Raw genomic sequence first — 27319 nt, 5'->3', positions numbered from 1 at the left:
GGCTCTGGGAGCGGTGGTGTAGGGGGGTGGGGGCAGACTAGGGGTTAATAAATCTAATGTAGGTGGCGGTGGGCTCCGGAGCGGCGGTTTAAGAGGTTAAACACTTTATTTAGTTGCGGCGGGGTCCGGGAGCGTCGGTTTAGGGGTTAATACATTTATTAGAGTTGTGGTGGGCTCCGGGAGCGGCGTTTAGGGGTTAATAACTTTATTTAGTATAATGTATGTATAATGTAGGTGGCGGTGGGCTCCGGGAGCGGCGGTTTAGAGGTTAATACATTTATTAGAGATGCGGTGGGCTCCGGGAGCAGCGGTTTAGGGGTTAATACATTTATTAGAGTTGTGGTGGGCTCCGGGAGCGGCGGTTTAGGGGTTAATAACTTTATTTAGTTGCGGCGGGGTCTGGGAGCAGCGGTATAGGGTTAAAGCAGTATAGTATAGTGTGGATGTTTAGTGATAGGGTACCAAGAAAGCTTTAAAAAAGCCGAGGAGCAGCAAGATCGATGACTGTTGATTAACAACAGTCCGCTGCTCATCGCCCCGTACTTGGTGCGCAGCTTTTTGACAGCTTTTTTGATAATTTTGGAGAACGTATTCAGGTCCGCGGCAGCGATGTTAGGCAATTTTAGGTGAGCGTATTGGTGCCGTCGAATGCAGGTAAGTTGACGGCTTGATAAACAGAGGCCAGAGAATGTAATTTTAAGACACTTTTAAATTCACTTCTATTTTCAAATGTGCTTCGTTCTCTTAGTATCCCTTGTTAAAAAATGAATACTCACATATCATACACTAGTGGAAGATAGCTGCACACATTTGTCTCTTGTGATTGGATAACTGGATGTGTTAAGCTAGCTGCCAGTAGTGCAATGCTGTTCCTTTAGATGGATAACAAAAGAATGAAGCAAATTTGATAATAGAAGTAATTTTCAAATTTGTTTAAAATTGTATGTTCTATCTGAATCATAAAAGAAAATATTGTGGTTTACTATCTCTTTAAAAGGTATCTATATGTAACACCAAGTTCTAATTCCTAGAAGTTTCTTTTTAGCATAATATACACATCCTTCCTTAAAGAAAAACAATCTTTTTCAAGCAAATACACAGTTTCAGCTCGCAACTCGAGCTATCCCATATATGTCGCCGTCAGATGCTAACGTGCCGTAAGTCTGACAAACCAGCGATGTCCAGAAATCTGCGCAAGTACAAATTTATGGCGTCGCCAGTGACTTGCGGCACGTTAGAAACTGCCTGCGCCTACAAAACCTGACTAAAGTCTAAATCACCCGCACTGTCTAACACGCCTCCCTAACATAGCCCGACAAGTCTAACACGCCTCCCTAACATAGCCCGACACGTCTAACCCTCTATCCGCTATCCCCCCTCACTAGCCTAACAATAAAATATGTATTAACCCCTAAACCGCCGCTCCCGGAGCCCGCCGCTACCTAATAAAGTTATTAACTCCTAAACCGCCACCAGCTATATTAAATCTATAACCCCCTAAAGTGAGCCCCTAACACCGCCGCCATCTACCTTACCTACCCCCTAAAGTGAGCCCCTACCCCGCCGCTATCTATTTTAAAATTATTAACCCCTAATCTAATCCCCCTACCCCGCCGCCATCTATATTAAATTATTTAACCCCTAAAATACTAAACTATCCCTACCACTAAACCTAAGTCTAACCCTACAAATAGCCCTGAAAAGGGCTTTTTGCGTGGCATTGCCCCAAAGTAACAGCTCTTTTTCCAGCCCTTAAAAGGGCTTTTGGCGGGGCTTTGTCACAAAGTAAACTGCTCTTTTGCCTACAATCTACATCCCCCTACACCGCGGCCACCTATAATAAATGTATTAACCCCTAATCTAATCCCCCTACACCGCCGCCAGCTATATTAACTATATTAACCCTAATTATATTAGGGTTAATATAGTTATTATATTATATATACTAACTATATTAACCCTAATTATATTAGGGTTAATATAGTTAATATCGTTATTATATTATATATATATTAAGTATAATAACCCTATCTAACTCTAACATCCTAACTAAACTCTTATTAAAATAAATCTAATATTAATATTATTAATTCAAATATTCCTATTTAAATCTAAATACTTACCTATAAAATAAACCCTAAGATAGCTACAATGTAATTAATAATTACATTATAGCTATGTTAGGGTTTATATTTATTTTACAGGTAAATTGTTAATTATTTTAACTTTCTGCCAGTACTTAAGATGGCGGGGACAATTGTGGGGTGGGGGAGGGAAGAGAGCTGTTTGGGAGGGATCAGGGGATGGGATGTGTCAGGTGGGAGGCTGATCTCTACACTAAAGCTAAAATTAACCCTGCAAGCTCCCTACAAGCTACCTATTTAACCCCTTCACTGCTAGCCATAATACACATGTGATGCGCAGCAGCATTTAGCGGCCTTGTAATTACCAAAAAGCAACTCCAAAGCCATATATGTCTGCTATTTCTGAACAAAGGGGATCCCAGAGAAGCATTCACAACCATATGTGCCATAATTGCACAAGCTGTCTGTAAATAATTTCAGTGAGAAACCTAAAATTGTGAACATTTTACGATTTTTTAAATTTGATCGCATTTGGCGTTGAAATGGTGGCATGAAATATACCAAGATGGGCCTAGATCAATACTTGGGGTTGTCTACTACACTACACTAAAGCTAAAATTAACCCTTGAAGCTCCCTACATGCTCCCAAATTAACCCCTTCACTGCTGGGCATAATACACGTATGGTGCACAGTGGTATTTAGCGGCCTTCTAATTACCAAAAAGCAACGCCAAAGCCATATATGTCTGCTATTTCTGAACAAAGGGGATCCCAGAGAAGCATTTACAACCATATATGCCATAATTGCACAAGTTGTTTGTTTTGGAACTTTAGGAAAAAGTCACTAAGGTTTACGGGGCTATTTCCACTCTTGCCAAACATACTATTATTCCTATGGAAGACAGCACTTCTTTTAAAGACCCTTTAGATTGAAAGCTTAAATCTTATCTTAGATGGGCATACTTACATACTGGCTATATTCTTAGACCAGTTATATCTGTGGCTGATGTTGCTGCTGCTTCTACCTTTTGGTTGGACAGTTTAACTCAGCAGTTGTCTTCAAACCCTAAATTATCTAACATTATTCTTTCCTTCAACATGCAAATCAATTTATTTGAGATGGAATTTTTGATGTTATGAAAATCAATATCTAATCTATATCTTTAGCTATTTTTACTAGAAGAGCTTTATGGCTTACATCTTGGAATGCTGACATGGTGTCTAAAACAAGATTACTATCTTTTTTTTTTTCAAGGTATGAACCTTTTTGGTTCTCAATTGGATTAATTTATTTCTACTATTACTGGGGTAAAATGAGTCTTTCTTCCCCAAGACAAAAAATCTATTGAAAATTTAAAGCTTTCAATTGTTTTAGTTCCTTTCATCAGAATAGAGAACAAAAACCTGCTCCCTCCCCTAAAGCCTCGGGCTCTAATTGGAGACTATCTTCGAATTGGAACAAATCCAAACAATATAAAAAACCTAATCCAGCCGCTAAAACAGCATGAAGGTATGGCCCTCAATCCAGTTTTTCTCAATCCCATTCTAGACTATCCTCTACTCATGTTCGTGGTTACCATTTTGTTGAAACTGATCCTGAATCTGACTATGGAAATGAAGAGAATGTAACCGTAGATTCAGCAGAAAAAAATCAGGTCTTTAAAGATTTAAAGAGACAGAACCACTTTTCTAGAATTTCATCTACTCCTCATGTTCGTGATTTCCATTTTGGTGAAACTGATTCTGAGTCTGGCTATGTAATTGAAGAGAATGTATTCATAGAATCAGCAGAAAAAATCAGATCTTTAAAGATTTAAAGAGACAGGACTACTGTTCCAGAATACCATCTACTCCTCCTGTTTGTGATTCCATCCTGGTGATACTGACTCTGTGTCTGAATATGTCAACGAGGAGGATGACTTCACAGATCCAGCTGAACTGGCATTAGACTGGTATGAGAGCAACTTTAATTCGCCACAAACTCAGACAAAACCTCAACCAATTGGCTATAATGACATCCTTGGTAGCTATATTTACAATATAGATGATGCAGACAGCTCCCAACATAAAACCTCTCATGGAAATACTGATCTTCCTATTTCTGATATTCCCATGGATTCGTTAGATTGGACAGATTCAGAGCCAGAAGAAAAGACATCCGGTTTACAGACTGCAGTTTGGAGAAAAGGTTCCCTCAACTACTATGCTGATTTATTACATCAGAATTATGCATCCAGTGATGAAGAGGATTTCTGTTCTCAACCTGATATTAGGTACTACAGGCCACAGTGGCACCACCCTAAGAAACCTCTTACTGGGAAGAAATATCAGTTATCTAAGCTCTCAAAAATTAAAAAATCTGTTTTTCCATCCAGATCTCAAATCTCTAAATTTGAGGGCATGGAAATTAAACGTTTAGTCCTCAGTCATAGAGGTTTATCTTACTCTGTGATTAACACTATGATTCGGGCTTGCTAGCTTGTTTCAAGGAAGATCTATCTTCCCATTATTATTCCTGGCATTCTTTTCAGATTCCTAGGATTCTCCAGTTTCTTCTTCAGGATGGTTTGGATAAAGGTTTGTCTGCAAATACTTTGAAAGGGCAAATCTCTGCTCTTTCTGTTTTATTTCACAGAAAGATTGCTAATCTTCCTGATATTCACTGTTTTGTCCAGACTTTAATTCAAATTAAACCTGTCATAAAATCTATTTCTCCACCTTGGAGTCTTAAATTGTTATTGAAGATTTTACATGCTCCGCCTTTTGAGCCTATGTATACTTTGGACATTAAACTACTCTCTTGAAAAGTGTTGTTTCTTTTGGCCATCTCTTCTGCTATAAGAGTCTCTGAATTGTCTGCTTTCTCTAGTGAGTCTCCTTATCTAATTTTTCATCAAGATAAAGCTGTTTTGCGGACTTCTATCAACATCAATAGGGAAACGTGTTCCTTCCTTATGTCCTAATCCTAAGAATTCTATTGAATGATCTTTGCATTCTTTGGACGTCATTAGAGCTTTAAAATACTATGTAGATGATACTAAGGATTTTAGACAGCCTTCTAGTGTATTTGTTATCTTTTCTGGTTCCAGAAACGGTCAGAAAGCCTCTGCCATTTCTTTAGCATCTTGGTTGAAACCTTTGATTCACAAAGCTTATTTGGATGCGGACCAGTCTTGCCTCAGATAATTGCTGCTCGTTCTACTAGATCAGTTGCCTCATCTTGGGTTTTCTAGAATAAAGCTTCAGTTGATCAAATCAGCAAAGCGGCCCCTTGGTCTTCGTTGCATACCTTTACTGATTTGTACCATTTTGATGTTTTTGCTGCTTCAGAAGCAGCTTTTGGTAGAAAGGTTCTTCAGGCAGCTGTCTCAGTTTGATTTGAGTTTTTTGGTTTCTAAAAGACTAAATTATATTTTTGGATTTAATTTCTTAGCGAAAATAGCTGTTTTTATTTTATCCCTCTCATTATTGTTACTCGTGGACTTCCACATCTTGGGTATTATATCCCATCAGTAACAAGCTTGTGGACTCTCGCCACCTATATGAAAGAAAACATAATTTATGTAAGAACTTACCTGATAAAGCCATTTATTTCATTGTGGCAGGAGTCTACCAGGCCCACCCATTTTTATTTATTTTTTGCAATTTTTATAGCACATCTTTTTTCCAGCTTCTCTGTTTTATGCTTTTACTCCTTTTACACCTCACCAACTTGGCCATACATTAAACTGAGGTATGAGTGAGGTGGGAGGTGTGTGTATATATAGGCATTTGAGGTTTGGGAAACTTTCAGACCATCAGACCCTTAAAGAGGCGACATTTAGAGACCCACCAAAAATATTTTTAGTTTTCTTCTAGGTTCTTTTGTCATTCACATAGATTTATCAAGTTGTCCAGCATTTTTTAACTCCAGTCCCCAAGTACCCCTAACAGACAAGATTTTCATGATATCTCAACAAGAGCACAAGTGAAATATTGAAGCCTGCTCTTGTGAACTTGTAATACCAGCGCATATTAGCATGTGCTGGTATTACAAAGTTGAGCGCTAATATCGCTTTCTTTAAAGCTATATTTAGCGCTGCACTTGTAAGCTGGCCCTTAATATATTCATAAGCATAGTATTGATTTTATTCCCCACCTTCTTCTTTGCATGGGTGCCACCATGTTCAAATATGTCTTTCACTATATTCCAGTTCTGACCTGTTTGCATATGTGCAGCAACTCATATACCTGCATTGTAATCTGGGTTCCATAATGGCAGCACCCATGATTAGAGGGAGGTGCATGAAATGTATTTAGTGTTGTGTCCCTTTAACAACTTATATAATAAATACATTTATGGTAAGTAGAGGGAGTCTTCATAACAAAACAATGTTTGTTTACATTTTATTTTTTTATGCAATCATAAACACTCTAGAAAACCAAAAAATGCCTTTAAAATTATAGCTTTCATTTTTGGCATGACTACACAAGCATAATACATAGGGCCCCAATTATGAAGCTGCATAAGCAGCTTCCGGGCTGTTTTGAAAGCTAAGAATCCCTGATCATACAACTGATGCTTCTAAAAGAATATAGAATGTAAAATATGAGTAACCCACATCGGGGTTCAAGATTTTGGTCAAACATGGTGTCAAGTTAACGCACATTAAATATTACTAATCATAAATCGTGTTATTAAAATATTAAATAAATGTAATAATTAAAAAAAATGTATTATAGATACTGTAATTTTACAATATCTATAATAATTTAAATATTTTTTAATATTTTATAAGTATTATTTCAATAACGCACTTTAAGATTAGTAATTTTTCATGTGTGCTAATCAGAGACCTAAATCATGAACCCCGATGCGCATTACACATATTTTACATTCCAATGTCTTTCACATGAAAAAAAAATATTTTTTTTATTAAATATATATTTCTCTCTCTCTCTCTCTCTATCTATATATATATATATATATATATATATATATATATATATATGTGTGTGTGTGTGAATAGATATACAGGTATACAGTAGGTGTGTATATATATATATATTTATTTACAATACAAATTACATTATCCTGTAAGTAAAGAATATTGGAATGTTAATTATGTACAGTAAATATACAGTAAAACACAAATAAATCTGTACACACATACATATATATATATATATATACATACACATATTTAGACATGTATTTGTATGTAGATATACATTATAGTCCTTTGCAGTCGAACAAACTTTTTTTTTATATTATATGAATAATTATAAAAAGACGATATTGCTTGCGTACCACTCATAATCTAGCCCAATATTTTTAAAGTGTATCTTAATAAATGCTGTTCTGTTTTAAATATGTCTACATACACTAGGCCTTAATTTATATTTGAACCTAAATTTAGACATGACATGTTTTCAAACTACTATACTGATTCACTTGAAATTCTCTTGTACTAATAATTGCCAATATAAATACACATACTACATTTCAATCCATTGTTACAAGGATTTATTGATCAGGCTTATGGTGGGATAATGGAATTGATAAAACAATATCCTTCATAAAAAAAAATAAGAAAATAGGCCTATTATTATTGGGGAAAATTGCATCTGTTCCCTGGGTGAAGAAATGAAGCAGGAGAAATTAAGCAGAGCACACAAATAAACAGTCAGTAAGCAGGGGAACAAGCCAGAATAACACAGCATAACCATAACCGTAGATGTAGACAAAACCTGCAAAAGACTGATTAACATATGCTCACAATTGGCTTTTATTTAGTGTTTATTTAAGGTGTCGTGTTTGTCGTCATTAATATTTATCACCTTGAATAGAGGTTGTGCTTTGTTCTTTTATCTTTTTCAAGAAATAGAATATACTGCATTTAAGGTAAAACATTTTTATAATTATTTTGTTATTAATCTTTCCACACAGATTGCTGTACAGAGCTATAGATTCTCATGCAGAGGATATGGGTCCCATCTATAATTATCGTATAGAGATTGCTGTATTCTTCATAGTGTACATCATCCTCATAGCCTTTTTCATGATGAACATATTTGTGGGATTTGTCATCGTTACCTTCCAGGAGCAAGGAGAACAAGAGTACAAGAACTGTGAGCTGGATAAGAACCAGGTAATAAGGAACACAAGTAGGGAATACATTTATTGGCATAATGCATAGTGTTCTCACCATCAGTATATATAGATACGTATTATCATTATACAGTGAAGCATTTTTATTTACATCATTATGCAAAGTCAAGCTATAGGTTATGCAACCTATTTCATAAGGGTGTGCATCCAGTGAATTGTATGTTGCATAGTGAGGCTCCTTGTGAAGGAGAAGCATCAGCATCCTTGATCTGAAAAAGCAACCTTCTTTTGGAACAAACTGTAGTGCCTTTTTTTTTGTGTGAAAGTCAACACTTGACAGCACCATATTTTTTCAAACATATTGAGAGCAGCAGATCTTAATATCTTAGACCAGATTAATTCCACCCTCTTACCTTCTTGCAAGCTACTGTGACCCCAGTGTAGCCGAGCAGTCCTATGCCCTGCAGAGAAGACCCTTAAACAGAATAATTGTTATATATTTTTTACAGAAAAATAATCACAATGTATATGCCAATGTACATACTGTGTCCATACTATTTTTATGCCAGGTAGATAAATGCCCCTACACTCCCTTCATGCCAACTATGGTATATGCCCACATCAGACTCTAGACCAGATGCATTGCCCCTGGTGGTAATTTACTCTACATCCAGTGACAGTTCTATATGTGGTGCTATGCACCTCCTTCATTACTGTAGCATCCATACCATACACCTCAAATGTTCCACTTGCCCTAATTATCCAGACTATTTCCTCTTTATATGTCCAGCAATGACACAGAAAGGCAATATAAAAATAATGGGAGAAATTGGGGTATAAAATGTGATATTTAACTTTTGTGCTCAACATTTTATATCCCCAGTTTTTATGGTATAGAGTCGCCCAGGTCTGTATCCCCAGTTTAGACCTATGACCAACCCAATTCAATTAAATTCCCTCTTTGAGCAAAAAAAAAATGGAACAATGTAATATCTGCTTGATGACTCTGGGACTACAACAGGGACAGGCTGCTTTTCTGCAATCACTTTATTACAATACTAGCTGCCAGACAACTCTAGCAAGACTGCATTGGAACTCTTCCTGTTTCCTATTCCCCAGTGCCCCTTGAACTCACTTCCTGTAGCAGCGATATAATGCAAATTCATTGCAAACGCTACTCAACACACAACTAACCTCATTTTTTTGTTCAGTCTTTACACCCATCTCCCTCTTTGTATGGCCTTTGTTCTTTAACCCCTTAAGGACCAGCGACGTACCCTGTGTGTCACTGGCCTTTTTTTGGGACTTAATTGTTTTATAGCACGGTCTTGCCACCAGCGTTGAGACTGCTCTAATCCACAAAGCCTGCTGGAGGGAGTGCATTAATAGTGTGTTCTTTCTAGACTTGTGCTATTATGTCCTGAAAAAACCCTTAACGACCAGTGACATACAGGGTACATTGTGGTCATTAAGGGGTTAATCTTCCTTATATTTCCATGCATATATATTTGTATCTTTCCATCTTATATATTCATGCCACAACAGGGCACTGTGCTACTTTTGAAAATTCTGTACTCACTTTTATTTTCTAATACCATTTGCCCCTCTGATTTCCTATCCCTACTCTTGCTACAGAAAAATCCACCCTTTTAATGTGCTATGGAGAACGGTTGACAGATAAGAATAATAATAGTAATAATAATAAAATTAAATGTCCTCTCTCTCATTTTTTGCTAGTTATAGCCCTGCTTCATAGCCCAGATTATTTCCTGTAGACCATATGTGTGTCCCTGCATTTTCTATGTCATCTGTATGCGGACAGATTAGATGCATGCCTTTTGTGTCACTTTTATGCTGGCTATGACCACAAACTTTTTTTGTCAGCTGTATGACCACTTTGCAGTCTTTACCTAAATATGTCTAGGGTGATTACATAAGCCTGTGCACCCTTCCCTTGTTTCCAGTTTGTTTGTATTTGAGAGCTTGCATTGTGTGGCTGTTTTAGGGTCCCAGGTATTGGAAAGGACCTTGACGTGGTACCTGGGCTTGTCCCATTTGGCCAGATGTGGTAACTAACCTTTCCATTTTTGCTTTTAAATCTTAGCTGAGAGCTTGTAAGTGAGTGCTGGACTTTCTCTGTGTGTTGTATTCATTTGTTTTGAAATTTTCCCTATGGGTCTTGCACCCAGACCTGTCAGGGGTTAACTGCCTGTGATTCTGGGGACAGCTCAGCTTTCTGTAAATGCCATGGAGCACCCAGGGCTGAGCATGTTGCAGGGCCATGGGATGTGTACCCAGTCCAGTCTGAGAATGCAGTCCCCTTTCGTGTTTTGTATATATATATATATATATATATATATATATATATATATATATATATATATATATATATATATATATATAGCCCTGGGACAGATACTCACTATTCCCCTTGGTTTACTCGTCGGTTTAGTGCGCCATTGTACGTACTAAATCATTAGCCTCATAGTATACAGTCCATATGTTGGATTAGCTAATGTCGGCGTGTTAATTTGTATGTTGCGGGTTGGCGCATGTCAGTGTATGCACGGCAGGTTAGCGCACATCTCTCGGATATGCGCACGTTGGAAAATTAGAGCACTTACTTTTATTTAAACAGTAAGTGGTTTTGGAGCACACTGACAGTTATTGCTTAGCTAGGCTGAGCATGCATAATGCTTTAATGTCTGTAAAGCTATTTTAAGGGGGTATAGGTTTTCCTTTCCTCAAGAGCTTTCTTAAGGGGTTTTAAAGTGCTTATTTCATTAGTTTTGCTATTTTGCTATAATGGAGCAGCAAAAATCTGTCCCTACATTTACCATAGAAACGGAGTCTCCTGAACACCTTTCTACCAATGTTAAGTGTGCTTGTTGTTAAACAACTGAAGTACCTTCTTCAGCTCATATATGTGGCTCATGTTTAGATTTGTTTAACGCATACTGACCAATCTAATGCGGTTTCTTCAGGTACTAATGTTCCTACTATCTGTTCATTACAGGAATATGCTGATAGAGTACCCTCAGCAATGAAAAAACAGAAAGTAAAAGACAGTACTTATTTTCAAAAACCCTTTAGGAAATTAGAATCCTTTCTATGAAGGGCCTTTCTACATACTGGTTATATACTCAGAGCAGCTATTTCTATTGCTGATGTAGCTGCTGCTTCTACTTACTGGTTGTCCAGTTTTGCACTTACTGGTTGTCCAGTTTTCTGATGACCCTGATAGTTCTAATCTATTAAGTTTGCTTCAAAGTGCAAATGTTTTCATTTGTAATGCTGTGTATGATATTGTGAACATCAATGTCAAAATCATGTCTTTTTAGCTTTTCTTACCAGGAGAGCCCTGTGGCTTAAATCATGGAATGCTGACATGGTGTCTAAATGTAGTTTACTATCTCTCTCCTTTCAAGGAAAAAAATATTTAGGTCTGAATTATATTTTATTATTTCTACTGTTACTGGAGGTTACTTCCTCAATATAAGAAGTGAAAAGGAAAATTTAAAGCTCCTAATCATATTTGTTCCTTTCATCAGAATTAAGAACAGAAAACTGACTCCTCCTCTATTCAAAGCTCCTCCAGCTCAGTCTGGAGACCCAATGCTAATTGTAACAAATCCAAACAGGGTAAGAAACCTGTTCCAGCCTCCAAAACCTGAAGGTATGGCCCCCAATCCAGTACTACGGGTATGAGGCTGATTAAACCTCTTTCAGGAGGCTTGTTTTCAATCTGCCCCAGATCCCTGGGTTCAGAATGTTATTTCTCAGGGATATGGAATTGGATTCACAACAAGGCCTCACAGTGGAAGGATTTTGCTGTCCCATGTTCCAAGGAATCCCATAAAAGCTCAGGCTTTTCTTCAATCTGCATCAGATCTGGAACATATGGGAGTAATTGTTCCAGTTCATTTGCAGGAACAGGGGATGGGATTTTATTCAAATCTCTTCATTATTCCAAAAAGGAAAGCACTTTCTGACCATTTTTTGGTCTGAAAACTCTAAACAAGTTTGTAAGGTTCCATTCTGAAAGATGGAATTCTATCAGGACTATTATGCCTTTTGTTCAGCAAGGTCAGTTTATGTTCACAATAGATTTAAAGGATGCTTACCTTCACTCAGTACATCATCAGTTTCAGAGGCTTGCTTTTCTAGAAAAGCATTATCCATTTGTTGCTCTTCCATTTGGTCTAGCTACAGCTCCAAGAATATTTACCAAGGTTTTGGCTGCCCTTTTGTCTGTAATCAGAGCTCAGGATATTGAAGTATTTCCTTACCTAGACAATATCTTGGTACTAGTTCCATCTTTTCATTTAGCAGAATTTTACACAAAACAACTATTGTTGTTTCTTCAAAGACGTGGTTGGAGGATCAATTTGTTAGAGTTCTTTAATTTCTCAGACAAAGGTTACTTTTCTAGGTTTACAAATAGACTCAGTGTCCATCAGTCTTTCTCTAACAGAGCATAGACAGATAACATTATCAGCTTGTCTGAACCTTCAGTGTCTTTCATTCCCTTCAGTGGCTCTCTGTATAGAAGTTATAGGTCTAATAATTGCAGCTTCAGATGCAATTCCATTTGCTCAATTTCACATGAGGCCTCAACAGCTTTGTATGCTATGTCAATGGTACAAGGATCAAACCTAGATATCTCAAAAGATATTCTTAAGATTTCAGCACAAACCAGTCTCTGACTTGGTGGCTGAATCATCCGGCTATTATTCAGGGGGCTTCTTTTGCTCTGCCTACCTGGTAAGTGATCACCACAGATGCAATTCTTTCAGGGTGGGGAGCTGTTTGGGGGACCTGACAGCACGGGGGGATTGGGATCCTCAGGAGGCGAGGTTACCAATTATTATTATTAGGTATTTGTAGAGTGCCAACAGAATTCACAGCGCTATAAACATAGGCGATATACAAGATAACATTTGTAGGGTTGAAATGGGTAGAGGACCCTGCCAAGAGTCTGGAGAAGTCCTGTAAAAGGGAATGTGAGGAAGTAACAATAGAGTAGGAGATCGGGAGCAGAGTGAAGGGGACGAGAGGGAGAGTATCTGGAGACAAGGTCTGAAATGTAGGGGGGAGCAGTGCAGTTGAGGGCTTTGTATGCCAGAGTGAGGATTTTGTGTTTAATCCTGGAGGCAAGAGGAAGCCAGTGAAGAGATTGGCAGAGAGATGCAGCAGATGAAGAGCGACATGTAAGGAAGATGAGCCTGGCAGAGGCATTCATTATGAATTGTAAAGGAACTAGGCAGCAGCTAGGTAGACAATAGAGGATGGAGTTGCAATAGTCGAGGCAGGAAAGGATGAGAGAGTGGGTTAAAATCTTAGTTGTGTCTTGTGTAAACAAATGTCTAATTTTAGAGATGTTTTTAAGGTGGAAGCGGCAGACTTTAGCCAAGGACCTGATGTGAGGAGTGAAAGAAAGGTCTGAGTCAAGTGTGACCCCAAGACATCAGCATGCCGGGTAGGGATAATGATGGAATTATCAACAGTTATAGAAAATTGGGGGGTGGAGATTTTGGAAGAAGGAGAAAAAATAAGGAGTTCGGTTTTGGAAAGTTTAAGCTTAAGGTAATGAGAGGACATCCAAGATGAGCTATGAGAAAGACAGTTAGTGACACGGGTTACTGAGGAAGGAGGTAGGTCTGGTGCAGAGAGGTAGATTTGGGTGTCAAATCTGAATGTATAAAAGCATGCAACGAAGTTTGCAACGCAAAGAGAAAAGACTGCCTGTCTCTGAAACAGTTAATTACAAAAAATCCATTCAATTGTATGTGGTCAGACAAACAGAAGGATCAGTGAATAGATACAGATTGTCACAAGCATACACACTTATACAAAATAACTTTATTGGAGAAAAAATATAAGTCCAACTGGACTAGTACTCACGCACACAAACACACTGTTTAAAACTATCTTAAACTCAGGTAGATAATTGTTTATACAAAATGCATATAATAGATTGTTTTATATTTACAACCATTCAGAATATATGTTGTATATCCCTTTAATAAAATATTAACTGATGGTAGCGATAAGCTTTGTACTGCAGACAGTAACGTGATGATATATCTTATTTGAGTTTTAGCCTGGGTGCAATATAGAGTATTGAGTAAATAAAGTCTACAGCATATTTTGGAAATAACAATGGGTTAAATTACCACTTATTTACCCTTACACCTGTATCAGGTAACTACCGGGAAGGTTTTTTCTATTGCTATAAGACCTATAATGTTCAACAATGTGAAACACTATATGACCCAACAATGTGTGAAGCATCTCTCCATGAGAAAAATAAATGCGAGCCCCTAAAAAAACCTCTACTATATTGGAGGCCAGTTAATATTAATCTGAGTAGAACAACAGGCTAAGCTCAAAAAGGTCTCTTCTATAGCGGAGACCTGTTTAACGTTACGCTGTCTGATTCAAATTTGATCAAATAAGTTAGTAACATTTAAATATTGCTGAGTAAGCTTCTAAAAGCAGAGAGGTTCCACAACCTTGTGATAGTGCCCCTGCACGCGTTTCACATAATGCTTCTTCAGAGGGGTACGCGCCAGCTTAAAAGGGCGGGTAATACCTGTATGTAGGACCCGCCCCTGTACTCTGATTGGTTCTCCGTAACCGTGTTCTGCATCTTGTTATTGGTTACCGTTAATGTATTGGAAATTGAAACATTGTGATCACATTGATAACATTGTGAACTAGCTTCATTGTTCATTCATAAAGTACAGGGAGTGCAGAATTATTAGGCAAATGAGTATTTTGACCACATCATCCTCTTTATGCATGTTGTCTTACTCCAAGCTGTATAGGCTCGAAAGCCTACTACCAATTAAGCATATTAGGTGATGTGCATCTCTGTAATGAGAAGGGGTGTGGTCTAATAACATCAACACCCTATATCAGGTGTGCATAATTATTAGGCAACTTCCTTTCCTTTGGCAAAATGGGTCAAAAGAAGGACTTGACAGGCTCAGAAAAGTAAAAATTAGTGAGATATCTTGCAGAGGGATGCAGCACTCTTAGAAATGCAAAGCTTCTGAAGCGTGATCATCGAACAATCAAGCGTTTCATTCAAAATAGTCAACAGGGTTGCAAGAAGCTTGTGGAAAAACCAAGGCGCAAAATAACTGCCCATGAACTGAGAAAAGTCAAGCGTGCAGCTGCCAAGATGCCACTTGCCACCAGTTTGGCCATATTTCAGAGCTGCAACATCACTGGAGTGCCCAAAAGCACAAGGTGTGCAATACTCAGAGACATGGCCAAGGTAAGAAAGGCTGAAAGACGACCACCACTGAACAAGACACACAAGCTGAAACGTCAAGACTGGGCCAAGAAATATCTCAAGACTGATTTTTCTAAGGTTTTATGGATTGATGAAATGAGAGTGAGTCTTGATGGGCCAGATGGATGGGCCCGTGGCTGGATTGGTAAAGGGCAGAGAGCTCCAGTCCAACTCAGACGCCAGCAAGGTGGAGGTGGAGTTCTGGTTTGGGCTGGTATCATCAAAGATGAGCTTGTGGGGCCTTTTCGGGTTGAGGATGGAGTCAAGCTCAACTCCCAGTCCTACTGCCAGTTTCTGGAAGACACCTTCTTCAAGCAGTGGTACAGGAAGAAGTCTGCATCCTTCAAGAAAAACATGATTTTCATGCAGGACAATGCTCCATCACACGCGTCCAAGTACTCCACAGCGTGGTTGGCAAGAAAGGGTATAAAAGAAGAAAATCTAATGAAATGGCCTCCTTGTTCACCTGATCTGAACCCCTGATCTGAAACCTGTGGTCCATCATCAAATGTGAGATTTACAAGGAGGGAAAACAGTACACCTCTCTGAACAGTGTCTGGGAGGCTGTGGTTGCTGCTGCACGCAATGTTGATGGTGAACAGATCAAAACACTGACAGAATCCATGGATGGCAGGCTTTTGAGTGTCCTTGCAAAGAAAGGTGGCTATATTGGTCACTGATTTGTTTTTGTTTTGTTTTTGAATGTCAGAAATGTATATTTGTGAATGTTGAGATGTTATATTGGTTTCACTGGTAAAAATAAATAATTGAAATGGGTATATATTTGTTTTTTGTTAAGTTGCCTAATAATTATGCACAGTAATAGTCACCTGCACACACAGATATCCCCCTAAAATAGCTATAACTAAAAACAAACTAAAAACTACTTCCAAAACTATTCAGCTTTGATATTAATGAGTTTTTTGGGTTCATTGAGAACATGGTTGTTGTTCAATAATAAAATTAATCCTCAAAAATACATCTTGCCTAATAATTCTGCACTCCCTGTAGAGGAGGTGTCACAAGGAAAAACACAATAAATACATTGATGTAAATAAAATGGATATAGTTTCTGACTTGAATGGTATATCAGTCAGTATCGCTACAGAAGGATTGCTCCTCAGACACTCAGATCATATTTACTGACATCCTTTATCGACAGATAAAATGCTTGCAATATTAAGTTTAGTGACTGCCGTATTTGGAAGTAGATGCTTATCATTATGATGGACATTTACACTACAACTGTCATGGAGGTAATACTGTTTTAATCTTAAATTGTTCATTTGTCAGTATTACTGACACAGAATTGCCACACGCTCACTAAGAAAAACTAGCCTGCTGACATCACTTATCAAAAAATAAATAAGATGCAGGCAGCATTAAGTTGGTGACTGTAGTATACAGGAATAGATGCTTAGAGTTCAGATGAAAATTTCTCCTACGGCTATTATGAGATTACATTTTCTCAGATAATAATCCAATGCCGCCAATATTATTACAAGTTGGGAATTTTAAGGTAAACTTGATACATATCTGTAGAATGACTAAAATAGTAAAGAAATGAAAAAATAACAATGTGTAATAAAATATTATTTTACTTGAAAAGTAAGTGCTAAATGTTTACAAAAAAAGGAAAGCAATATTGCTAAGTGTGTAAAAACTAACTAATATTAACCCCAAATTATAAACCAAGTTGAATGAAGAAACTACTTAAATAAAAAACTATTGTGTGTAAACACAAAAGTGTGAAGAGTGACAATGGGGCATATGTATCAAGCTCCGTATGGAGCTTGATGCCCCGTGTTTCTAGCGAGCCTGCAGGCTCGCCAGAAACACCAGTTATGAAGCAGCGGTCACAAAGACCCCTGCTCCATAACCTGTCTGCCTGCTCTGAGCAGGCGGACAGACATCGCCGGAAATGAACCCGATCGAGTACGATCAGGTTGATTGACACCCCCCTGCTGGTGGTCGATTGGCCGCGAGTCTGCAGGGTGCGGCGTTGCACCAGCAGCTCTTGTGAGCTGCTGGTGCAATGCTGAATATGGCGAGCGTATTGCCCGCCGTATTCGGCAAGGTCTGGCGGACCTGATCTGCAGTGTCGGATCAGGTCCACCAGCCCTTGATAAATAGGGGCCTATGTCTCTATTAATAGTATTATATATCAATAAGGGGATATGCAAAAGAAAAAATATGCATAATAATTTGTAGTGAATTTAATTCTGGCTGACTTGTTGTGAACTTATATGTGTACACAATTTATTGTACAACAAAACAATGACTACATATATTGTGCACAATGAATAACTGTGAAATCAGTGTTACAGTGTACTACTGTGATAGATGGTGTTTAAAAAAATAAATAAAAAATTTTTTTCTAAAAATATAACAAAGTTTTTCATATTAACAGTATACGCATGTCATTATAAATGTCATTCAAGATGAAGATAAGTATAATTATTATATTCATTGAGTCCATAAGGATGTACTGTATTAAGCAAATGTATCCAGCGACATTCTGCTTTAAGTAATGAATTTTCTAGACCCCCTCCTCTGATGCCAAGGGAAATTTTCTGTATTACAGAGAATTTGAGATGATTGTATTGACTCCGGTGTTTTAATAAAAAGTGTTTAGCAACACTAGTAATCTTTTTTCCATTTTGTAGGTCTTTTTCTGCATTTTTTTTTATGTTGTTTTTATGCTCCAAGATTCTTACTCTTGCCTCTCTGGTGGTCATACCTACATAGGTTTTCTCATATTCACAGTGAATGACATAAATGACACCTGAGGACCGGCATATGAAGTGATGTTTTAATTTTTGTCTGAATACTCTGCCTGTTTAACCCTTGCATTGCTGGATTGTCTTAATATTGCTGAACTCTGCTTGTCTGACTACTCTGCCTGTTTAACCCTTGAATTGCCTTATCATTGCTGCACTCTGCCTGGTTTACCCCTGAACTGCTAAACTGCTGGATTATCTTTTGTTGCCGAACTCTGCCTGTCTCTGACCATTCTCTGCCTTCATCTTATTGCCGTGAAGGACTACCATGAGTACTACTTACCTCATTTCTTACACGCACTTTGTTCTGGGATATTTCCTTATCCTTCCGCTTGACACCGGGATAAGAAGACTACTGGCCAAGTTTGGTCTGAAATATCCCAGGTGGAGGACGAGTTAAAGGGACACTGAACCCAAATTTTTTTCTTTCGTGATTCAGATAGATGATAGAGCATGCAATTTTAAGTTTTCTTCATTCTCTTGGTATGTTTATTTGAAAAGCAAGAATGTAAGTTTAGATGCCGGTCTATTTTTGGGGAACAACCTGGGTTGTCCTTGCTGATTGGACAGCACCAATAAACAAGTGCTGCCCATTGTTCTAAACCAAACAATTGATGGCTCCTTAGCTTAGATGTCGTCTTTTTCAGATAAAGATAGCAAGAGAGCGAAGAAAAATTGATAATAGAAGTAAATTAGAAAGTTGCTTAAAATTGCATGCTCTATCTGAATCATGAAAGAAAAAAAATTGGGTTCAGTATCTCTTTAAGGAGCAGCTGCTTCTTAACTCCTGAAGGTTTGCACGGAATAAGCAGCATTGACTGCTTAATAAATCGGCCCCTTAGACTCTGTGATTAACGCTCTGATTCAGGTTTCTAGAAAGATTTATCACAAAGTTTGGAAAACTTACATTTATTGGTGTATAGACAAAAATATTTCCTGACATTCTCTTAGAATTCCTAGGATTCCTCTGTTTTTACAGAATGGTTTAGATAAAGGTATATCCCTGAAAGGGCAGATTTCTGCTCTTTCTGTACTATTTTACATGAAGATTGCTAGTCTTCCTGATGTTCATTGTTTTGTTCAAGCTCTTGTCCGAATTAAACATGTTATCAAGCCTATTTCTCTTACTTGGAGTCTTAAAGGGACAGTCTACACCAAAATGTTTCTTATTTAAAAAGATAGATAATCCCTTTATTACCCATTCCCCGTTTTTGCATAACCAACACAGTTATATTAATATACTTTTTACCTCTGTGATTTCCTTGTATCTAAGCCTTTGCAGACAGCCTCCTTATCTAAGTGCCTTTGACAGACATGCAGTGTAGTCAATCAGTGAAGACTCCTAAATAACTTCACGGGAGTGAGCACAATGTTATCTATATGACACATGTGAACTAGCACGGTCTAACTGTGAAAAACTTTCAAAATGCTCTGAGCTAGGAGGCGGTTTTCAACTGTTTAGAAATCAGTTTGAGCCTAGCTAGGTTTAGCTTTTCAAAAATACCACCAAGGGAACAAAGCAAATTTGATGATAAATGTAAATTGGAAAGTTGTTTAAAATTGCATGCCCTATCTGAATCATGAAAGTTTAGTTTTGACTTTACTGTCCCTTTAAACCTAGTGTTAAGAGTTTTGCAGGCTCCTCCTTTTGAGCCTATGCATAAATTGGATATTAAACTACTTTCATGGAAGGTGTTGTTTCTTTTGGCCATCTCTTCTGCCAGAATAGTTTCTGAATTGTTTGTTCTCTTTTATCTGATATTCCATCAGCATCATTGCTCCTTAATTCCTCCACCACCTCTGAGGTGGTGGACAGCAATCATTCCGATCCAATCAATTCCGATCCCTGCTAGTGGCTGATTGACCGCGAATGTGGAGGAGCGGCATTGCATAAGCATTTTACCAAAAATGCTTGTGCATGCTGTCGGCATTTATCGATGTCGAGCAGACATGATCCGCTACAGCGGATCATGTACACCCGACATTTGTTAAATATATCCCCTAGTCTGTTTGTTCTTTTCTCTGGCCCTCGGAAAGGTCAGAAGGCCTCTGCTATTTCTTTAGCCTTTTGGTTGAAACTTTTGACTCACAAGGCTAATTTGGAGTCAGGTCAGCCTCCACTACAGCGGATTATGGCTCATTCTACTAGGTCAGTTGCCACTTCTTGGGCTTTCAAGAATGAAGATCAGATTTGCAAGGCAGCCACTTGGTCTTCTTTGCATACCATAACTAAATTTTAAAATTTTTATGTTTTTGCTTCCTCTGACCTTAGAAATGTACTTCTGGCAGTTGTCTCAGTTTAATGATTATGCATGTTTTGAGTTTTGAGTTTAATATAAGAGAATGTTTCTTTTGGTTTGTGGATATATTTTCTCAGCGAAAATATCTGGGGGTTTTCAATCCCTCCCTTTATAGTTACTCCTGGACTTCCAGAGCTTGGGTAGTAGTTCCCATATGTAACGGATCATGGACTCTCACCACCTATATGAAAGAGAGCATAATTTATGCTTACCTGATAAATTAATTTCTCTAATGGTGGCGAGAGTCCATGAACCCCCACCCTTTTCTTGGGGTTGATTTGTTTTGAGCACATCCTTTTTTCTTACACATTTTTAACGTCACTGCTCTACTATACGTTAGACTAAGGTATGTGTGAGGTGGAAGGGGATTTATAGAGCTCTTGGGGTTTGGGAAATTTAGTCTCCTCCTAGTGGTAGGAATGTAATCCCATATGTAATAGATCATGGACTCTCGCCACCATAAAATAAAGGAATTTATCAGGTAAGCATAAATTATGTTTTTGTAGCGGTCCCCATAGAAATCTGTGAGGAAAGGTATTTAGTGTGGTCGCATTAGCCGACCTCCAGGTGATAGCACACCTGGGTCTTTTACTTTCAACTTGTATTACCAGTGATAAAATGTTTACGCTCAACAGCTACATCTATGTACAGTTACCAAGCATCAACATACAGTCCAGCATGTTCTACATAAGAGTTTAGAGACATCAGTATACAGGGCAGTGTATTTATTTTCAATATGTATATTCATCATCAAATATAGATCAGCATGTTCATTATCAGTATATGGAGGGTATGGTGTTCTCATTAGCATTGTGTATATACTAAGAATAATTATACAGGGAAATATCCATTATCAATATTGTATACATCTTCAGCATATCTATCAATTTCTGAATATTCAATATTACTATTAGTAAATAGAAACCAATTAAAGTTTTATTATGCAGTGTGTTCCGTATCAATGTATGTATATATTCAGCACTGTTGCCAAGGACATTATAAATGTACATATATGAACTATCATTATGCAGCAAAATGGTCTCTTTAGCATTTCTTATTGACTGTATACAGTGAAGTATATTATTATCATAATAAAGATAGATACTCAATATCTTTATACAATGCAGCATGCTTACTAGACGTTTACTAATACACATCTTTATTATAATGTGCAGTGTGTTCCACATCAATATATAGCACACAGTATTTTTTATTGACTCATTAATCCAAAATGTAACGCTCATATGTTTCTTCTTCACCACCAGCGTCAATGTGTACAGTATGCTTTAAAGGCCCGCCCCCTACGTCGTTACATCCCAAAAAATCCTCATCAGTACAAGATCTGGTACTTGGTTACTTCATCATACTTTGAGTATCTAATGTTTGCACTCATCTTTCTGAACACCATCAGCCTTGGGATGAAGGTATGGTTGCCTTTTCCATATTTCTTCTCTTTTTTATTAAATTATGGTTTATAAATGTGTAATTAGATCTATTGTGCATTGCTATAAGTACAACATTATGATTTTTGTATAATCACACATTGTATACCTGCTTTTATACAAACTTTTTTAATTTTGTATGATTCTCAGATATTTTTTTCTAAAACTGGGGTAAGTATAAGTGGGCACACTGACCCGCCCCTGGAGATACCTTTTGTTCTATCCAGTGAGTCTACTTTACCGTGACAAAGCAGATGTGAATGTTTTAAAATCACAATCATATACGTTAACCATCTTTCCTAAGTGTTGCAGTTGTAATGAATGTTATAGTCCATTCTGCTAGCCATTTTCCTTTTATGTGTAAAATTTTGGTGACCTCAAGCAAATATAGATACTAATTTCACAAATTCCCACTATAAAAATGCTACAAACAAAGGTCAAGCAACGCAAATTTCAAACATGATCTTGGTTGAATCTGATTAGAAGGGAAGGGATGGGAAGGCTAGAAATTTACCTTGAACTGAACTCCCTGGGAGTCCAGAAGGAAAATGAAGTTTTACAGTGAAATAAACAGTGAACTGCAAGTGCTTTGTGGTTGAGATTCCCTTTTTATTTCAGTGCTGAGCTCAGAGTAAAACAAAACTCAGGTGGGTAAGAACTGTTTGTCAGGATATCTGAGTATTATTAAATAATATATATATATATATATATATATATAATGTATATATATGTATGTATATTTATCTACACATAGATTTATGATAAGACCAAGAACACATTTAATTTGTGAAACTGTCTGTAAAACAACCCCCTCTTGTTCTGAAACACAGATTTCAAGAACAAAGGAATTGCTTTCAAAGGTTTCCTGCCTAAGGTGTGAAATTAAAGTTCCTATAAGACACCCCCTTCTTCTTGCTCTGAAACATTTGGTCTATTTAGTTCAGGCAGTCATTTCAAAGATCAGGCAGTTATTTCAAAGAGATGTCACCATGTGGCTGCTCTGTTTGCAGTTGATTTCCTGCCCAGGATGGGTAATAAACTTATCAGACCCCTGATGGTCTAAGCTTATGCAAGAGTTGATTGCCCCTGTTGTGTTGAATCCACAAATTCTAGACGTTACGTCTAGATGAAGGTTTGGCCAGGCAGAAACATATATTGCGTTGTGGCTGTTAGAAATATTTGATGGTGGGGCTGTATTCCTGGGTGTCTGCTGCCACCTATAGATCAGGGATGGTATCACAGCCAAAAGATAAATGGCTACTCAGGGAGGTGTTTCCCAAAATAATGTATTAGATGTTCAGATACCGGGGCGAATCAGAGACAAGCTCCGCAAGGGCCTATCATATTGTTTCACCGATGAATAGAATTAAAAGGGGTGCAATTATATTGCGTGATTTAACTCCAGGCAAGAAAGAAAAAAAGGGCTGGCTAATTGCAGTTAGTAGATTTAAAAGGACACTTTGTAATTTAGCTTGCATTCATAATCCTGTGTAATTTAAAACTAGTCATTAATGCTAAGTAATTTATCTTTGCAAATATATATAGTATATATATATATATATATATATATACATATATATATATATATTAGAATTTGTCTAAATTGTAGATAATTAAGAATTTATTTCAGCTTAGATAAATTGGCATATAAACTGGCTGTTTACATTAAGAATATATATAACTTCTGGTTTTAATTAGAGTTGTATAGAATCATTTGTGGGCTAAATAGCTTAATTGTACTGGTCTGAAGGTTAGTGGCTCATATCTTGGTATCTCATTATGGTATTTTAATGAAACTCTGATTTGGGAGATTATTGTGAATAAGGTTAATTCTAAAAGTACATTTGATTTGCTTGGTAAAGAATATTATAACAGTTTAAAACTTGTATAGTTTGATTCATATCTGGTTTTCTATAAATATAATTCAATGTGTCTATACATTTTAACTAATATAAAGAATTTAGGAATTTACGTAGATCTTATTGTTTTGTATATGCATTTTATTGGGGGTTTGTTTAAAGAATAGTTATTAAATATATTGTATTATAACCAGGCCATATACTGACATGTTCTGGAAAATTTTTATTTTATATTTATATATATATATATATATATAATATTATATTACATTACACTGATGCTTTGTGGGCGGGGCTGTCAGAGAGGTGGTATTACATTTGGAGTGCATGGTTATGGGCTTTCTGTGGACATGTCCAGGAGGTTTTTCGACTGTGCAGTCTATGAACATATCTAGGTGGGTCTTCATAAATTCCTTAAAAATGGAAAACAGAGCAGCTGTCCCACTCTAAGGCCAAAGACTGGAGTGCCCACTCTAAGGCCCAAAGAATGGAGTGCCCACTCTAAGGCCGAAGACTGGAGTACCTGCTCTAAGGCTGAAGACTGGAGTACCCGCTCTAAGGCTGAAGACTGGAGTACCCGCTCTAAGGCTGAAGACTGGAGTGCCTGCTCTAAGGCTGAAGACTGGAGTGCCCGCTCTAAGGCCATAGACTGGAGTGCCTGCTCTAAATAGACTAGAGTGCCCGCTCTAAGCCATAGACTGGAGTGTCCGCTCTTAGGCCCATAGACTGGAGTGCCCACTCTAAAGCCATACACTGGAGTGCCCGCTCTATGGCCGTGACAGGAGAAGGATACAGAAGCTGGGCAGATGCCCTCTACAGAGCTTTGGTATAGTAACTTGATACTGGTACTTGGCATTCACCCTCCGCAGAGCTTGACTGCAGTAGCTGGAAACTGGTGCTTGCAGGCACCACCTGCAGGACTTGGTGCTGATGCAGGATACCAGTGTTTGGCAGGTGGCCTCTGCAGTACTTGGGTACAGAGCAGGATATCAGAGCTACAGGATTGTGACACAGGGTAACAGTAGCAAAGATAGGCAGGTAATGAGAGTAGTCAGAAATCAGCCGAGGGTCAGTTACTAGGAAGCAGTCCGATCAGTCATCAAACACTGGGAAAATTTGTAATTTAAGTCAGAAATCAAGTTCAAAGTACCAGATAAGCAGTCTATCACACTCCGGTGTATAACCGCTCAGGAGACAGACCCTCAAAGCAGTGGTTGGGAATTGGAGACACCGACCCCTGTCCCGGGGAACAATGTCCTGGGAGTTGATAGTTAAGATTCTGTGATTCATAGTAGCTAGGAGTTATTGCAGGGTTCATGAAGTGTAAAAAATACCTATGCAACATATTCAGGCTTCAAAGGAAACAGATAGTATTGAGCTTCAGAGAGCATGACTGTAATCTTGAAATACACAGCAAAATATCCAGAGAGTACAATATGAATGATAGGAGACATAATTCACAATAGGCAAACTGGAAAAGATGTAGTAGGATTCTGAATGTATGATATAGCTTTACCAAGTAAAGTGGTAATGCAGGGTTCACAGTACACAATATAAATTGGAGCAAATGCCAGAGTAATATAAGCAGTGTAGCTCTGGTGATAGACAAGTTGCAAGCTAGAGTATTAAATACTGGATATGCAGTTTGGTTAACTGAAATACAAATATGCAGAGTTCTGAGTATATATATATCTGCTGCAGGATATTATTGAGAAATTACAAGTTGTAACAGTGAATATTTGTTAACTTCAGAGTATGATTCAGTTCTAGCAATCGGAGAAAGATCACAGCAAAATACAAACTTGTAATTTAGATTGATTTCAGAGTTTGCAAAATAGCAGTGTCCAGGAAACAAGACAGGAAATATATGGGTACTCGCAGTTAGTAGAAATCAGGCTTTAGTAGACAGGTAAGGCTGTAAACTTAAGTATCTCTAGGGAAGTCATGCTGTAAACAAAAACAGATATCTGAATATCTGGAGCAAACTTTAAAGCTAGTGCAATGAACAATATACCTAAGCATAGCTAAATAGAGGCTGAGAGAATCAGGTTCATGAATAATTAATTAGGCAGGTAAGTTACAGCACTAGAATCTATGCAGACTACGCCCCAAACAGCTTGATTGACAGAAGCAGAGAAGGCAGTCTTAAAGGGACAGTGATAGCAGGTAGGCATATATGACACAGTCCAATACTTCATCATACACTAGGAAAATTCAAAAGAGAGGTCAGAAGAACAGTCAGATTCAGGAACCAGGAGAAACGCAGAACAGGAATTTATATTCAGGACAGAGGCTTAAACAAAGCTGGTAAACCACGTCAGGGCAGGGAGTGCCCTAAAAAGCAGTGCTGATGAGAAACTACCTGCAGCTGGTAAGCAGGTGGAGCCAGAGAGCTAGCCAGTGCAGGTATCAGTGAGAACTTCAGCTTATATGATAGTGTGAGGAAGGCAGCATGCTGTAAAGAAAGCACAGCTTCCCTTCCTTCTGTCAGCTATAGCTCATCCCACTCCCTTCTCTTCAGCATGCAGAGGCATTTTTAAACTCTGCTATGCTTTCAATGACTGAGAGCTTGTGAACACATCTCCCGCAGTTGCCTACATTTTTAAGACTTTGCAGGCAAATGGTCCCCTGTATTGTGTATGTATATGTGTGTATATATATATATATATGTGTGTGTAAAACAAACTTAAAAAGGAAATATACTCAGAAATGTTGCTCATTATAATCAGTACAAAACTCGCAGTCTGGGGTAATTCACAGCTTTGCAGTTGGTATCACCATAACCAATACATCATTCAAATAGAAGTGGGAGCTCTCTGAGTATATAGTGTGCACAGCCATTATTTTGGTATTGGAGTATAAATATTAGTTGCAAAAACACACCAGGGTTGGTACAACAATGCCCCTCTAAAGTCAAACAAATGTAACTATTTATTAAAAATGTTCATTAAGACACTTGTGCTCACTGAACACGGAGCACTGCCATGTGGAAGCCCAATGGGAGCCGTTTGGCTCAGTACTCCACAGAAGACCGGGGAAGTGAAAAGGACAGTCACAAAAGACAAACCGGATAGGTGAGAACTATCAGAGCACTATGGAATCTGATGTAACACAAACACAGCTGCTGCCATTATAACTATGCCACACACATCAGTGGCACCTTTTTCCTCAAGCAGTGCGGCTTGTTACAACGCTCCTGCTTACCCTATCATACACCAACTGTGACTGCATGATACATGCAAGCTGTCACACCTCAAAGCAAGGGAACCTGCTATCTATTATAAAAAAACACTGTTTGAAACCCAGACTTTTACACTGAGTACCCTGGATCAATGATTCATATTCAAGGCTGCAATACCCTATGTAACTCAAGGATATACTGCCCCAATAACAAGATACATGGAGATTGTATTGATCTGTGCACACATATTCCAGCTATAGTTTAATATCACAACAAGAC

General features: G+C 37.9%; 1 protein-coding gene across 2 annotated transcripts in view; it reads left to right on the top strand.

Moving 5' to 3' along the window:
* CACNA1S (calcium voltage-gated channel subunit alpha1 S) overlaps nt 1–27319 on the top strand; it is a 572869-nt gene that overhangs the window by 354357 nt on the left and 191193 nt on the right. For both annotated transcript variants that reach the window (XM_053706913.1, XM_053706914.1), the window contains exons 26-27: nt 8014–8215; nt 21824–21982. In XM_053706913.1, coding sequence (XP_053562888.1) covers nt 8014–8215; nt 21824–21982 — 361 coding nt within the window. The remainder of the gene's footprint in view (nt 1–8013; nt 8216–21823; nt 21983–27319) is intronic.

This window comes from Bombina bombina, chromosome 3 (genome assembly GCF_027579735.1).
Source record: "Bombina bombina isolate aBomBom1 chromosome 3, aBomBom1.pri, whole genome shotgun sequence".
Classification (NCBI taxonomy): Eukaryota; Metazoa; Chordata; class Amphibia; order Anura; family Bombinatoridae; genus Bombina; species Bombina bombina.
The sequence above is the reverse complement of the archived record's forward strand: the minus strand, read 5'-3'. Positions and strand labels throughout refer to the sequence as shown.